This window comes from Perca fluviatilis, chromosome 7, assembly GCF_010015445.1.
Source record: "Perca fluviatilis chromosome 7, GENO_Pfluv_1.0, whole genome shotgun sequence".
NCBI classification, from domain to species: Eukaryota; Metazoa; Chordata; class Actinopteri; order Perciformes; family Percidae; genus Perca; species Perca fluviatilis.
The window spans coordinates 24,040,693-24,055,480 of NC_053118.1; the positions used below are offsets into that span (position 1 = coordinate 24,040,693).

At 39.9% G+C, this 14,788-nt stretch overlaps 2 protein-coding genes and 1 non-coding gene across 3 annotated transcripts; 1 reads left to right on the plus strand and 2 right to left on the minus strand.

The window, feature by feature from the left end:
- Positions 1-5,664: 5,664 nt before the first annotated feature.
- On the minus strand, positions 5,665-6,966 carry LOC120561701 (zinc finger protein 391-like). The gene is made up of 2 exons (XM_039804896.1): positions 6,688-6,966; positions 5,665-6,582 (listed from the first exon to the last, which is right to left on the minus strand). The coding sequence occupies exons 1-2, from the start codon at positions 6,848-6,850 to the stop codon at positions 5,927-5,929; spliced, it is 819 nt and encodes a 272-aa protein (XP_039660830.1). The 5' UTR covers positions 6,851-6,966; the 3' UTR covers positions 5,665-5,926.
- Positions 6,967-8,229: 1,263 nt separating this feature from the next.
- Positions 8,230-12,244, minus strand: tpi1b (triosephosphate isomerase 1b). The gene is made up of 7 exons (XM_039807089.1): positions 12,030-12,244; positions 10,008-10,131; positions 9,725-9,809; positions 9,461-9,593; positions 9,213-9,298; positions 9,038-9,125; positions 8,230-8,944 (listed from the first exon to the last, which is right to left on the minus strand). The coding sequence occupies exons 1-7, from the start codon at positions 12,136-12,138 to the stop codon at positions 8,826-8,828; spliced, it is 744 nt and encodes a 247-aa protein (XP_039663023.1). The 5' UTR covers positions 12,139-12,244; the 3' UTR covers positions 8,230-8,825.
- A 1,335-nt stretch (positions 12,245-13,579) lies between these two features.
- On the plus strand, positions 13,580-13,636 carry LOC120563208. The gene has a single exon (XR_005639925.1). It is a non-coding gene; the product is annotated as a U7 small nuclear RNA (small nuclear RNA).
- The last annotated feature ends 1,152 nt before the right edge of the window (positions 13,637-14,788 follow it).

Genomic DNA, 14,788 nt, shown 5'->3' on the forward strand with positions numbered 1-14,788 from the left:
GTAGCAATAGGACTGCAAAAACTACAAATGATTCGCCAGCACTTTTGATTCTACATGTGATACCAATATGGGTGTGGATTAAACAAACAAGGCCACAGAACAACACCCTTCTTTTGTAATACAGTGTTTCAATTGCTTAACTAGGTGATGCCAAAGTCATGCAAGCCTCATAAATTCTAAAATGTTCCTCAAATAATATATACTCCTTTGCTTGAACATTCAAATAAACAAGTTGTTCCAAATCAATGTGTGTGAGTGAAATAAAAGTAAGAACGAAACCCACACACCCTCACATTTGTAGCACACTGTTGGAAGACTGATTGATTGATTGATTAATTAGACAGTAACAGAAATAAATGCATAACAAGATGCCAACACAGTGACATTGTACATTTATCAGAATTGTCGAGGATAACACAAGAAAGTTACAAACTTATTTCCATTGTGGTCCTCGTTATAGTCTGACAAAGATGTCCAGGCAAGCTACAGATGACTAAAAGGTACCTTATGTACACTCAACCACATCCAAATACAAAATAAATACAAATATATACACTGTAATAGTAAATATTCATTTAAGACTACATAATAGATTGAATCTAATTAGCATTTAACAACCATTCACCACATGCTCGATTAAAACAATGATCTGACTGGCTTAACTTAATCTCAACTGTGAGTTTGTTCCATTCCATTGCCGCCATGTACAAAAACGTATTTTGCCCAGAACAGGTCTTAAATCTACACGGAACTATGTCTGTGGCACTACCTCTCGTTGAGTAGCTATGAGAGTTTTTTAATAAGCTTAAAATAATCTTTAAAATACCTTGGCTCATTCTTATACAAAATCTTTCTTGTTAATCTTAGTTTCAACTGTCTCACCCTGTTTTCAACTGTCAGCCATTTTAATTTCTTAAGTTCAGAAGAGCCAATATGTTCTCTATAGTTGAGATTTAAAATCAACCTGACTAATTTATTCTGTGCCGTTTGAAGTTGAACTTTTATCCTCTTGGGTGTGCTACTGTACCATGTAGTACAGGCATAATCGAAGTGTGGCTGAATTAAAGCATTTGCCAACATTTTTAAAGTTTCTTTATTTAGAAACTGAGCCTTACGAGCCAGGAATTTTATTCTTTGGTTCACTTTTTTGACAACCTTTTGACTCATACTTTCTCCACTCACAGAAGTGTCTAAATCACAGCCCAAATATTTAACACAATTGTTTGCTTCAATCTGGATACCACCCAAAGAAATTTTAAGCTCAGGAGTCCTACTCAACCTTATTTTAGAACCAAATAAAATAGATTCAGTTTTCCCCAAATGCAAAGACAGTTTATTCTCTATCAGCCATTCACTTATATTTTGTAACTCATCACTTAAATGATTCTAAATAACTTTTATGTCCTTATTGGAGAACACCAAGGCTGAATCATCCGCATAGAGAAAAAGATTACAATTGCAAACAGATTTCATATCGTTGATATACAAGAGAAACAACAATGGACCCAGGACACTACCCTGTGGCACCCCATTTCTCTTGCCTCAGATAGAGTGCAGTTAACATCAACTCTTTGATGCCTTTCAGTCAAATACGATCGAGCATGCATACATACAAAACAGAATGGTTCTACATACGATGGGATCTCACTCTCCACTGTGCCATTATCCAAAGAAAGCATTCAAGTTCAAAACATTTGACACCAATTTCCAAATGTTATCTGCTGTCATAGATCCAATTTTGGGATTTGATGCTTGCACAGTGTACTTTCCACAAACAGGGATTCTTTTGTTTTAGACCCTGTCCCACAGCTCCTTCCAGCAAAAATATCTTCCTTTCTGTACTTTCACTTTTCATTCAAGCTCTGTTTTGCCCGAAAGGGGACACTTTTAAGAAATTTTGCTGCATCTTCTAGCTATCGTATTTGCTCCACAACCATCTTTCTCCTCCTGATGGAGCTGTCATACTCCCATAAAGGTCATCTAATGACCACAACTAGCACTTTATTGCGCCTGTCCACTGCCTCAGTGCTGACTGTGGCTGATACTCTGCTTCTCTTGTGGTTCTTTTTTTTGCCATAACACTCCTGTCAGGACTTTAGACTGTCATCTCCAATTTTTCTGTTGTAATTTTACTTTTTATTGCCGCTCCTCTGCTTATCTCGTTCAATTAGATGCAGAACGTTTTCCCATGCCATGGAGGGATACTCACTTTGGTCAATGAAACATCTGCTTGAGCAACGTCTCACCAACAGACAACCTGCAAAGTGGCCCAAGTGCTGGCTAAGAACAGTCTGTTGCCTTTTTCACCTCCTCTCACCCGTGCAATCAATCTCTTCTGACCTGTTGCTCACTCCACTCTACCCTAAAGAAGATGATCCCACAGGGTCATGTGGGTGGCCAGAGCTCTCTGCCTCCTTCCACCACACACCAGGGAGGTGGAGCTCGCTGCATTCTCACCATCTCAGCAACCAGCTACAAGATCAAAACTGGTCTGCTTAGGCCTGAAAATTGATAGCTTTTAATATTTTTAATATTATTATTATCTGGAATCCCACATTTAAAACAGTCCATGATTTGATTAACAAAACGGAAACCGGTGGTCCTTTGGGTCGAGGAACCAGCTTGAAAACAATAGGTGTATGAGGATCCTGGCTACATATTTACCTACACAAAACAAATGTTTGACAAAAGGAGGTAATGACAGTTGCAAAGGTAGTCACGGTATCAGTGTCATACTCATCTATCCTGTGTGGAAGATCCCACTTTGAATTAATTTGCCCTATTTTTTTTCCCTTGCAAGTTTTCGGCTAGGCTAGTTTTTCCAACATAATACTTTTTATCCTTTTTAACTTCATATTTCTATTATCTGCCCACCACCCAATATATGCTGGGAGACTGAGGCTCCAGCCCTCCATGACATTGAATATGTAAAAGGTGTAGAAATGGATGGGTGTATGTAGTGAGATGTGTTGTTGTGCAACAACATCTTCCATAATTAGAAAAAGAATGGATGAAATATCCGACATGAAAATTTTAGGAAATTGAACGCATACTTTGATTGCATGGCTTGCTGCTGGATTTGAGCTGAGGATGACAGCAGCACATCTAAAGAAGGCTTTTGATGCTGATATACAGTATCTATTTACAATGGGTCCAAAGTGCACAGTAGTAGTTAGAGGATTCAAACTATCACAAGGTCAAGATTTGAAATTAATGTTGCATTAAACTCTGCGGTGACAAAACCACGGGATGTTTTAATCATTCACGCAGGTTTGTTGATACCAGTCATGGCGGGTGATGGAATAATGATGATCAAATGAGACCCGTCAAACAAAATGACAAAGGAAACCACTAATTCAAGCCATTTTTTTTCAAACGATGGTAGGATGTTTTCAGTAAATAGGTGCAGTGGTGACCTAAAGTTTAGAGAAGCTTTGACCGGGAGGTTGTCGGTTCAATCCCCAGACCGACAGGATACAATCTGGGTGGGGGAAAGTGAAAGAGCAGCGCTTGTCCCTCCCTCATTACCACCACTGAGGTGCCCTTGAGCAAGGCCCTTAACCCCCGACCGCTCCAGTGGAGCTGCTCAGTGGCCAGAAGATCAGACTGTGGTTGTACTGGGAAGCTTCCAGGTATGAATGTGGAACTGTGTGAATGTGATCAGGGCGTTCTTGCAACCAGAGAGGCTGCCTCTCAGTGAACCTTCCCTGAATAAATAAAGGTTAAAAAAATAAAATACTTCTCCGATACCTAAAACGTTTGGTATCCATTTAAAGAGAGCAATGAGTGAGGGAACCCTTTAGGCCACAGAGTTAATGGGAAGCACACTGCTCTTTTTGGAGATTCAGTGTAAAACCTATTTCTGTCATTTTCTGAAACAGTCGACCAAACCGCAGAGAAGATGAAACAAAAATGAAACAATAAGGTTATCTGGACACACCTGTAAGTGTTGTCCTATAACTTCTCCATATACCAGGGGTGAAATCTATGCTTGGAGCAACACTTCATTATTTGGAGCAGCGCCCTGCAGCACATAATTCATCGTTATTTTAATCCAGATTTTCAATTTCAAAGAGATATTGTGTCATAATTTGAATTGGCTACTCTGCACACTTGTAGTAAGTGGTTTACTGCACAGAGTGCCTGGATGTACATGAGAGCTCTCAGAAAAATCTCTCTCCAATGAGTGAGTGCACCCTGAAATAATAATCCAGTTCAACAAGATGTTCTACAACACTGTAAGACATGAAAAAAGAATGTATGAACTGAAAAAGACCGTTTGAGTTTCTGTATTGGCTCATCGAACCACAATGAACTCTGTATTTATTAACCTAAACTTTAATACTGTATCTACTATTCATAATACAAAACATTGAACTCTACCGCTGCTGCTGCATATGTACATACGCACTCTGTGAATCACAGCTCCCCGCATTACGAATCTCAATTTCACCCCTGAATATAACTAATGGCTTCATAATGACAGCGAATAGAGAGGGCAGCGGGGGGACGTCCTGTCTAATTTCACCCTGAGGAAGGAAGTGGACTGACTGTGTGTTTCTTGTGTGAGGTGAGCCAGAGCAACATCCCAAGTTTATAGCTTTTGCTAAATAAACCTGAAAATTAGACCCCTAAAGATCTGATCCCAAAACCATGGGCTTTGATATGCTGCTATACAAGCATCCTCTCTCCTAAAAAAGAAAGACTTTCCGCAACACTTTTGGAACCTGGTCGCAGGAATTTGCTGCCATTCAGCCACAAGAGCATTAGTGAAGTTGGATACTGATGTTCGGTGATAAGACCTGGCAGACAGTCGGCGTTCCAGTTCATCCCAAATGTGTTGGATGGAGTTGAGGTCAGTCAAGTTCTTCCACAACACACTCAGAAAAGTAGCCTATCCTCATTTTATACACTCTTTATGTCACAACAGCTAAGGGCTTTCCCAAATTTTTGCTATAAAGTTGGATGTGCATGGGCCTTTTTCTGGCAGACATTTGACTTGTCACAGTAGGAAAATCCCAGGTGTTACTAATAACATTACCAATGGCTCGAGCGTTCCAATGAGCCATGATGGTGAGCCAGCATGCACAACACCAAGACCCTGAAACCAAAGCAAATTATATTTTGGAATTATAATTAATTTGAAAGCATCACTTTATTATTGCAGCTGGTTAAGGTGGAGCTAGTTTTAACTACTTTAAAAACTGCAGGGTAACTTAATATATAACAATACATCATCAATTGTTTGTTGATTATATTTAGTGTTAATAATGTGAATATGTAAAGTAAATAGTAACTATAGCTTTCACATAAATGTAGTGGAGTAGAAGTCTAAAGTAGCAGAAAATGGAAACACTCAAGTTAAGTACAAGTACATCAACATTTTAAATGTACTTAGTTGCTTTCCACCACTGGGAATAAGGGCTTATCTCTGAATGAATAGTTTGACTGTAAGAAGGCTACTGACTGAGGGTACAGTTCCCAGAAAAGAAGTACATGCTCAGTACATTAGACACTGGAGTCTGAACACTGCCAGATACTGTAGATTGATGTGAAATTGTGAATGAAATGCCATTACTGCCACCTACTGGAGTACTGTGCAACTTCCCCTTATCTTATGTTCCTGCAGCAGAAAGCAGAATACTTTAAACAATACCAAACAAAGAGTATTTACATATTTATTTTGTAAGAATACATTTACCATAATGTATTTATAAAAAGGTATGTCTGTGAATGTCTTTTTACAATTCATTTGCACATCATTTACTGTCTTACAAGGCTAAATGAGGTCCATGCACAACATCATTTACGAGTAAACAGAAAAAAGACACTACATTCTTTGTTTGGGTGTTTTATACTTATATCATAGATGACTACACAGTAACAACATGAATAATCTATTGGACATTAGTGTATTTTCAATGAGTCATATATTCTCTCTCTTATGCACACTTCGTATGTGCCTGCCAAGAGACTCCATCCATTTGAAGGATTTACTACAATAATTACAGACAAAGTGTTTCCCTTCAGTGTGGATCGTCTGGTGTCTGTTCAGAGCGCTCGTTGTGATGAAAGCCTTTCTGCATAGTTCACATATGTAAGGCCTCTCTCCTGTGTGTGTCCTGATATGAGCTGCGAGGTGGGAGCAGTTACTGAAACGCTTTTCACAAACAGAGCAGCAGTAGCCTTTGTCTTTGCTCTCCTCGCCGTGGTTGTTGTGGTAGGGGTGGAAGGGCAAGGTGGGGTCCTGCAGGCTGCTTTTAAGGCTGGAAGGAGACAAGATGAAGTCTTTGATGTCTGAATCAAGGCTTTCGAGCTGCTCTGCATCATGACCCATCCAGAAATCCCTGTGGCTCTTCAGCTGCTGCTCCTTCTTCACCTGTGAGGGCTCCTCCTGCTCCTCCTGCTCCATGCTGCTGCCCCCATCCTCCTCACAGTGCTGGGACTTAGGAGGCTCCACTGCAGGGACTGACTGATGCTGCTGCTGCTGCTGCTGCTGAGGAAGAGGAGGAGGATGGTGGTGGTGGTGATGATGGGTGAGCTGCTGCAGCTGGGCTCCGTGGCACATATCCAACCGAGGCTCTAGGTAAAAGACAAATGATAACACCACAATCACGCAATGTATCTACAAAATAACGCAAGGCTGCATTATAGGTTTGGATGCACTCAGCTTCCATTCAAACCAACCTGACTTGAGAAGCTTCAGCTGCATCCTGAGACGGCTGATTTCTAAATCTTTTGAACGAGAAACCTCCTCTTTGTACTCGGCGATTGTCTTTTCAACAGCTCCAAATATCTCCTCCGCGGCTGCGGTCAGTCTCTCAATGAGAAACGCTTTCAGTGACTGCATTTTGGACGTTTAGAAATACAAAAAAAATGTAGTTTTCAGCTGCACTAGGTGACGTTTTTTGGCGAGTCCCTGAACGTCACGCTTCGCCTGTAAACACGGACATGAGACTGAGCCACTCAAAGTGTTCAATGTGAGACACTACCGCCCCCTGCTGGACCGGGGTGCAAACACAGTGGGGGGGAGGGGGGGGCAATTACTTGGTGGTAATTGTATTAATTATATATATGTCAATGTAATTGTATTACCAATTTGTTTGGCAGTATGCGCCATGAAAAGCACAAATAAAAAAACTTAAATGGTAAGCACCAAAAAGTGGCTCCTGCATTTTCTTATTCTGTAGAGGGGGCCAGGTCCAAAATCGATTTCAATTTGAAAAATATTTACATTGTGTGTATTCTTAACAAAAGTGGGGTTTAATCAAATAATCATAAACCTGCAGCAGGGTAATATTTCATTACAGGAGTACTGGCTAAATGGCAAAATGCTTTGAAATCTGTTGGTGTCTGGATTGTGTCTGTTCCAAGTATTTGTGGTACTATCTAAATATTTACTACGTACTATATCATAAGCTATTGCATTGAATTACATCATATTCTACAAGCACTCTTGTTATTTTGTCTCCTGTACATACTTACAGCATTGTGGTCACTGGAGGTGGTGCAGTCCTGTGGCAGTTTCAACACTGAGATTATAGAAGAAGACAAAGACACTGGGATTGGCAAATATTTGGTCAAAACTAAGTGTTTGCTTAAGATAGACATGCAGATTGTGATTGTGTTTGAGATGTTGACCTCAACCTGAGCTCCAAGACAGTTTCTGCAGTCAGTGCAGCAGTTGTCCAGTATAATTAAAGTGTTGTGTGAATCAGGGAGTGAGAAATATACTGTAGTGTTGGAAGTTAGTTTAAAATAAAAATAAAAATAACACAACCAGGCTAAAATCTGAGAGCACTATTTAGACCTAAGAGACCTGATGGGGGAATAAAGCCTTGTTAAAACGAACACAAGATGTGGGGACCAAAAGGTTTAGTGTGCTTTATTTTACACTCTAATGGACATTAGTTTCAGTTTGTAAGTTGGCAAAGCTACAATTTCATCCCCCAATACATGAGTCTTTCACTGCTGTGTGTAAAAATAGCAGTCTAATGCTTCCCTGCATGGCATTGTCACAGAAGGGAGGTCACTTCTGCAACAAGATACTCTTTCCCCGCCATCCTGAGAATACTACTGTATACTGTAGTATCGTCTGTATATGAACACAGCAGGTTATGAAACCTATTGGTATAGAAGCACAAGTAGGCATCCCTATAGGCACCACTATGGAAGGTCAAGAGATAAACTTAATCAAGAAAAAAGTAAAAACAAGACAATACACTTAAACAGTTTCTAAACGGTTTATTGTGTTTCCTTACAGCCTTCCTACCCTTCTAACCATCGGCCATGACACAATATGATTAACATGTAATGGACGCTTCCCTCTTGGCAAAGAGCCAATGAGAGAGTGGATCATGCACGTCTACAGGGAGGTAAAAGCCACGAACCATCATAATTACACAAAAGAGACATCGATATTAAAGAGACAAATACATCCGATTGACAAAAAGCTGTGACACTGTTCACCCAAAAGAAAAGTTGGCAAACTTTTCAAAGTAAAGGCGAGGACTGGCCCGTCCACCTCAAGGTTTAATAATTGTCAAGTATTTCTAGCTTGAGCACTTGGTGTAAAGTTATTATGCACACAGAACTCTTTTCAGTGCGGTACTGTGCATGTGTCAACCTGTCCCTTTTCTTCATGACAAATATACCAACAAAAAAAAAAAAAGAAAAAAGGAGGGAATGACATCATTACACAAATACTTTTAAATAAAAAAGGGGAAGAGGACTAAGTGTTGAGAGTGAGGGGGTGATGGAACTGGATCGTCTGAACGGAGCTGGCCTCTGATCTGGACGTGGTCACATTGCAGTTGCCCAGGTTTTTATACCTTGGCGTTGATGATTTCGACAAACTCTGGCTTAAGGGAGGCTCCACCGACGAGGAAACCGTCGACATCCTTCTGGGAGCCAAGCTCTTTGCAGGTAGCACCAGTCACAGAGCCTGAGATGAAGAACAGAATTATGAGAAGAGGTTAATGTGGGAAAATCAAAATGAAATTGCAAAGATAAGCACCATCTCGTCACACCGACTGACCTCCATAGATGATCCTCACAGAGTTGGCTACAGCCTCAGACACGTTGGTTTTCAGCCACTGCCTCAGTTTATCGTGAACTTCCTGAGCCTGAGATATCATACAGGAAACCGACACATTATGACGACTTATGGGAAGAGATTGCAGTAATCATTTTCAGTGGTTACGTATATTTACCTGCTGTGGGGAAGCAGTCTTGCCGGTGCCAATTGCCCATACAGGCTCATAAGCAAGCACAACCTTGCTCCAGTCCTTTACGTTGTCTGTGAAAGGGACGTGTGATAAGATTGAATTTCTATTTCGCAACTTTTCTAAATTTCCACCACACTCTAGCTTGCATAAACCTTCCCTGGAATGTGAGCTACAACATTTAGACTTTCCTGTGCATATAAAACTCTACGTTGAGATCGTCACGGAACCTTTACCTGCGATGAACTTAGTCTGAGCAAAGACGACCTTCTCGGTGATGCCGCCCTCTCTCTCATCCAGCTTCTCGCCGATGCAGGCGATGACACCGAGACCACTCTCCAGAGCGTGGGCGGTCTTCTGACCAATGAGCTAACAACACACACAAGCATGGTGTGTTTTTTGTGTGCATCCTACTCATGGAAAAGGATGCAATTCTTCCCATTTACACTTTTAGCATCATTACAGGGAACGATAAAGCAGGAGCAAAATAAAAGAATTACCTCATCACTCTCTCCGAAGACGTGGCGCCTCTCAGAGTGTCCCAGGATAACCCAGTTCACTCCGCAGTCCTTTATCATCGCAGGGCTAAACACAGATAATTATACAATTTACACAAAATAATCAAATCTGCTCCATTTAAATACAGTTTTTAAAACAATATTCTATATTTGCGATCTAACCACATAACCCAAAGCATTTTGAATGAAGTTTATGAGGAGGTTATCTATCCATCTTTATTAGCTCAAAGCCTGGTTATTTTCCTCTGATGGACACATGACGTACCTGATCTCCCCAGTGAAGGCACCCTTGGCAACTTTGTAGCAGTTCTGAGCAGCAACGCCAAACTTAGCATCCAGCTTGGACCTGACAAAGTCCAGGTAGATTGAAGGAGCACCGCACACCACCTCTATAAACACAGAGGAAAAAAAATAAAATCAATACATAGACCAATTTCCAGATGTGACAACAGTTTGGGATGTTAAAAGATCACTGCTCATAGAAAAGAGAAGGGGATTCCAGGCCTTGCTTAAAGACACTTCAATGTCAACAGTGTGCCAAAATATGGGCTTGAACACAGTTAAGTCAGTTAAAAGGGCAGCCTGTATAACCACTAGACACCCCCCCCCCCAACCTGCTGCCAAGTACAAGACTATATATGCACTTCTTCCCACAGTATTGAAACACCATGGGGATTAAAGAGACAAATTCAGAGCAGTCTTTTAAAATGGGATGTTTGAAAAAATGCAAATGCAAACAAAAAGGGTCAACCACCACCAAAATTAAAAACAAAAAAAAGGACTGTGCTGTTAAAGGCTTCTTCACATCAGTAAGGCTTGTTGCAGCAGCACTTAAATTAAAACAAACAAGACTAATACATACCGACATATTGTATTATGAAACCATCTACTGTGCAACTTTTTTAAAACTGATACATATTGAACTAAGCAGAAACACAAATAGTTTGCCCTCATGTGCAAACATGATTCAACAGCAGTACAGCCTGTAACTATATCTTGGGGTTACCAGAGTCTATATTAAACCTGTTATCACTGGTTTAGTAAAAGGTCATTTCTCCATGGCCATGGTCAGGCATCTCTGCATTAAAGGTCTGAGTTCAGCCTCCTAAAGGTCGCTTATGTGGCCACATTCTGCAGAGGTCAGAGAAAAGTCATGAGACGGAGTTCAAAAGGGTCAGATAAAAGAACCAGAGTTTAAATATCCAACATGGGAAGAAAATCAGTCTGGGGAGGAAACAGCTGAACTTTGACTTTAAAGCTTTGAGGCAGAGAGACCAGTGAGAAAAAGTCTGCTTGAATTACACTCTGGTGGTGTAAGGGGGTGGATTGATTAATAGAACAGGGTCCAAGGTTATCTGAACTCTGGTAGTCAGAACAGTGACAGTTTGCTCCTGTGGCTGGTCTACAGCACACACCATTACAGTTGCATAACACCAACTTAGGAGGAGGAGCACAACTGGCTTGGTGACAGCGGAAACAGGCCTAGACACATTCAACGTCTCCCTGCTTGTGTTCACTTCCAACAGAGTAGCATGCATAGACAGTATATATGTAGCATGCACTGAACGAAAAAACTGAGCAATGTTCTGATTAAACAGCTGCAGCAGGCTGTCTGCAGGAAGCAGACAGCAACAGGGCAAATGTCTACTGCTGCTTTCAGGTCATGCTGGTAAAAATCGTAGACGACACAAACTAACTACTAATTGTTGTCTGTGGCCTTCTGGTCGGAGTTGTTTAATACTTAACTGTCCAACAACTCCTCATGTAAACTGCTTCAGCAAGTAACGGCGAGGGAAGCTTACAATAGGCTACTGTATTCCTCAGTTTGCTGATGAAAGATGAGCGACATCATTAACGAGCAGCCTCACTTGAATGCACCCTGCACTCTCACAGCAGAGCAGAGGCAGATCGGCTGCTGGACTACGTGCCGCTGCAAACGCACACCCACCACCACCGACATTACTGAAAATCCCATCCGAGCGGGGCTAAGCGTACGCTTGGTTAAAAACGGGAAACTACAGAGCTATCACTGAATATTAGTTTATGAGGGGATTAAATGAAGGAGATGGAAGTCTGTGATGCTTACGGCGTATATCTATGATGGGGTCATTGATTTAATGAATGGCCGAGCCATTTTGACTCTTCGTTCAGTGACATAAAAATGAGGAAACGACACACAAACAAGTTAAGCTAACTGAAATTGGGGCCATGATAATTAGAAAACAAGTGGCAACAATTGTACATGTTTTAAAGGAGATTTTTGTAACGGTTGTCAAAACACACATACCGACATTGGGGTCCACCTTGGCTCCGTTCAGGGTCTGTATGAGCTCCCCCAGGCTTTTCTTGTCGCCGTTCAACTTCCAGTTTCCACCTACGAAGAATTTCCTGCTCATGATTGCGGGTTTTTAAGGGGACGTTTGCTGAGGGTTAAAACGGTTCCGACAGTCCACCGGGAGGTACCTTCTTGGGATAAGAGAGCGGACGTGAGAGAGTAGCTCAGAGTATTTATGAACATGGAAAAGTTAACCCCTCCTCTCTGTCAACTTCATTGGTTTATGGCGGCACGCCCATCATCCATGCCGTAAACGCCTCTCCCAATTTGAGGAAGGGGAAGAGCAATATGTCATGCTGCGTTCAAGTGCTGTGTGTAAAGCGTCCCCACCATAGACTGTATATTCAAAATGAATATTATACAGTCTATGGTTCCCACACATGGATTAATCTGTTACAGGGAGTCCCATGGGCTATACCAATTCAGTCATCGTATGGTCCAGACGCAAAAACGTACTATACGGGTTCTTATCATAGACTGTATTAATATTATACAGTCTATGGTTCTTATCATATCATGGCGCATTGTGCATATCATCCGTTGTGTGGTAAACAATGATACAATAGCATACAAGTAAATGTTGTTGGCACCCTTTAGCCTAGCTATATACACCAAATGCCTGTGATGGAATATAATTTAAGTACTTTTACTCAAGTAATGTACAATTTGGACATACTTGTACTTCACTTGAATATATTCATTTTATGCTACGTTATATTTATATTACACTACATTTCAGAGGGAAATATTGTACTTTTGATTCCACTACATTTATTTGACACTTTTAGTAACTAGTTATTTTTATACATTTAAAAAAGCATATTATATGCAATACTTTACTACCCAGAAGTATACAAATTATCTACACTTGGCTCTACATTACACAACATTAAACAGCTCTTACTAAGTGATAAAATTAGTATAATATTCTACAGTAATCACTGCGAGAGAAGACATTCTGCATATTGACTTCTTTTACGTTTGATACTTTTAATACATTTTGATCATAATACTTATGTACTTAAGTAACATTTTGAATACTTGTGATGAAGTATTTTAGATTATGGTATTTCTACTTTTACTTCAGTAAAGGATCTGAAAGGGTCTTCCAACACAGCCTAGAAACATGTTGCAAAATACACATAAAACTGATGTTTCATTGATGTATTGTTATTAGGATGAAAGGCAAAAGAAATGAAGATCCACCGTTTGGTTGGCTGAGGCAAGAAAAGTCCCACCCCCCAACGTGCTTCCGATTGGAGGATTTTCAGACCAGTCTTGCGTACCCAATTTGCACTGCGGTAAAAAAAAATAGCGTTCTTACACGCATAAAGTTGAATTTTGAACATGTTAATGTGATGTTAGTCAGAAATATATGCTAAACTCTATTTGTGTTGTTATTGTTGTTATTTGTTCGTTTTGTTAAGTGGCTTCAACATGACACCGTCACAGTGGAGTATGCACTTGGTGTACAACTACTGCCAGTCTCCAGTGTATTCTTTAGGAAACTAATGCTCTTTAGATATTTGTCTAGAAGGTTTCTCGTAAGAGAAGCCCCCACGTATTGTGAAAAGGAAATCCTTGGTTAACTGGCTTCTGTGTTCTATTTTGTAGATCGTAACACAAGAAGTAGTAATGACTTTAAAGTCGTTCTAGTCAGTATATTGATTCAGGAGGAGGAGCAGTTTACCAGGTGAGTGGCATGTTGTTGTTGTAGTGGTGGTGGATAAATTGATATGCTTTGTATGTAAAATCTTTATCTGCAAAATAACTACCAACTATAGCAGTCAAAAAGATGTAATGGAGTAAAGAGTAGCCAACAATATGTCCCCTTGAATGTGGTGGAGTGGAAGTAGTATAGGGAAGTGCTTAAGTAAAGTAGACTATAACTATTTCAAGTCAAAATTTTCATTATAATACAGACATAGATGATCAGTACTATTGATAAATGTCAAATCAAAAAGCTTGGTCTACGAAGAATTTCCGTGTAACTTTCATGTATTATTTATTTTATTTATATACTCTTTTATTTTATTATATGTGTATGTATGTCTATGTACATCCACAAAAATATATATGAAGTTAACATAAGATAAGATATGCATGTTTATATATATATATACACACACATATATATAAATCTATCCATATATATGTGACTATCCAAACATTTTATACCATGGAACAGCACTGAAATTTTTTTTTAAAAAGTGGCAGACTGAGCCTATGGAAAATGTGTATTGTATTTGTTTAAAAAAAAATAGTTTATTGCATTTCACAAGACATCCCAGATGAAAGTTCTTTCTGCAGTTATGCACAGCTTCCTATGCCAAGTGCTTGTGTTGCATGCTTGTGTTTGTTTAGTGGTTAAACTTTCTGAAATGAAAAGATATTGGTATATTAAGGTTTTTTCCCCCAATGAGAATAGTTTTAATTTCAGTCATGTTTACCTAGGTAACTGAACTTTTTTTGTGGTAAACCATATCAGACACAGACTAGTAAACTATTAAAAGTATTTGTATGTGTATTAAAACATGTGAAATGGATCTTTAACCCTTGTGTTGTCCTCGGGTCAAATTTCATCCATTTTTATATCAGAATTATGAGTTTCTTGGAACCAAATTGCCCCAAAATAACATGAATGCGTGGATGTACGTTGTGTGGAAGCCATGTAACATTCTTGGCAGGTAAAATGAATGATTACTTTCATT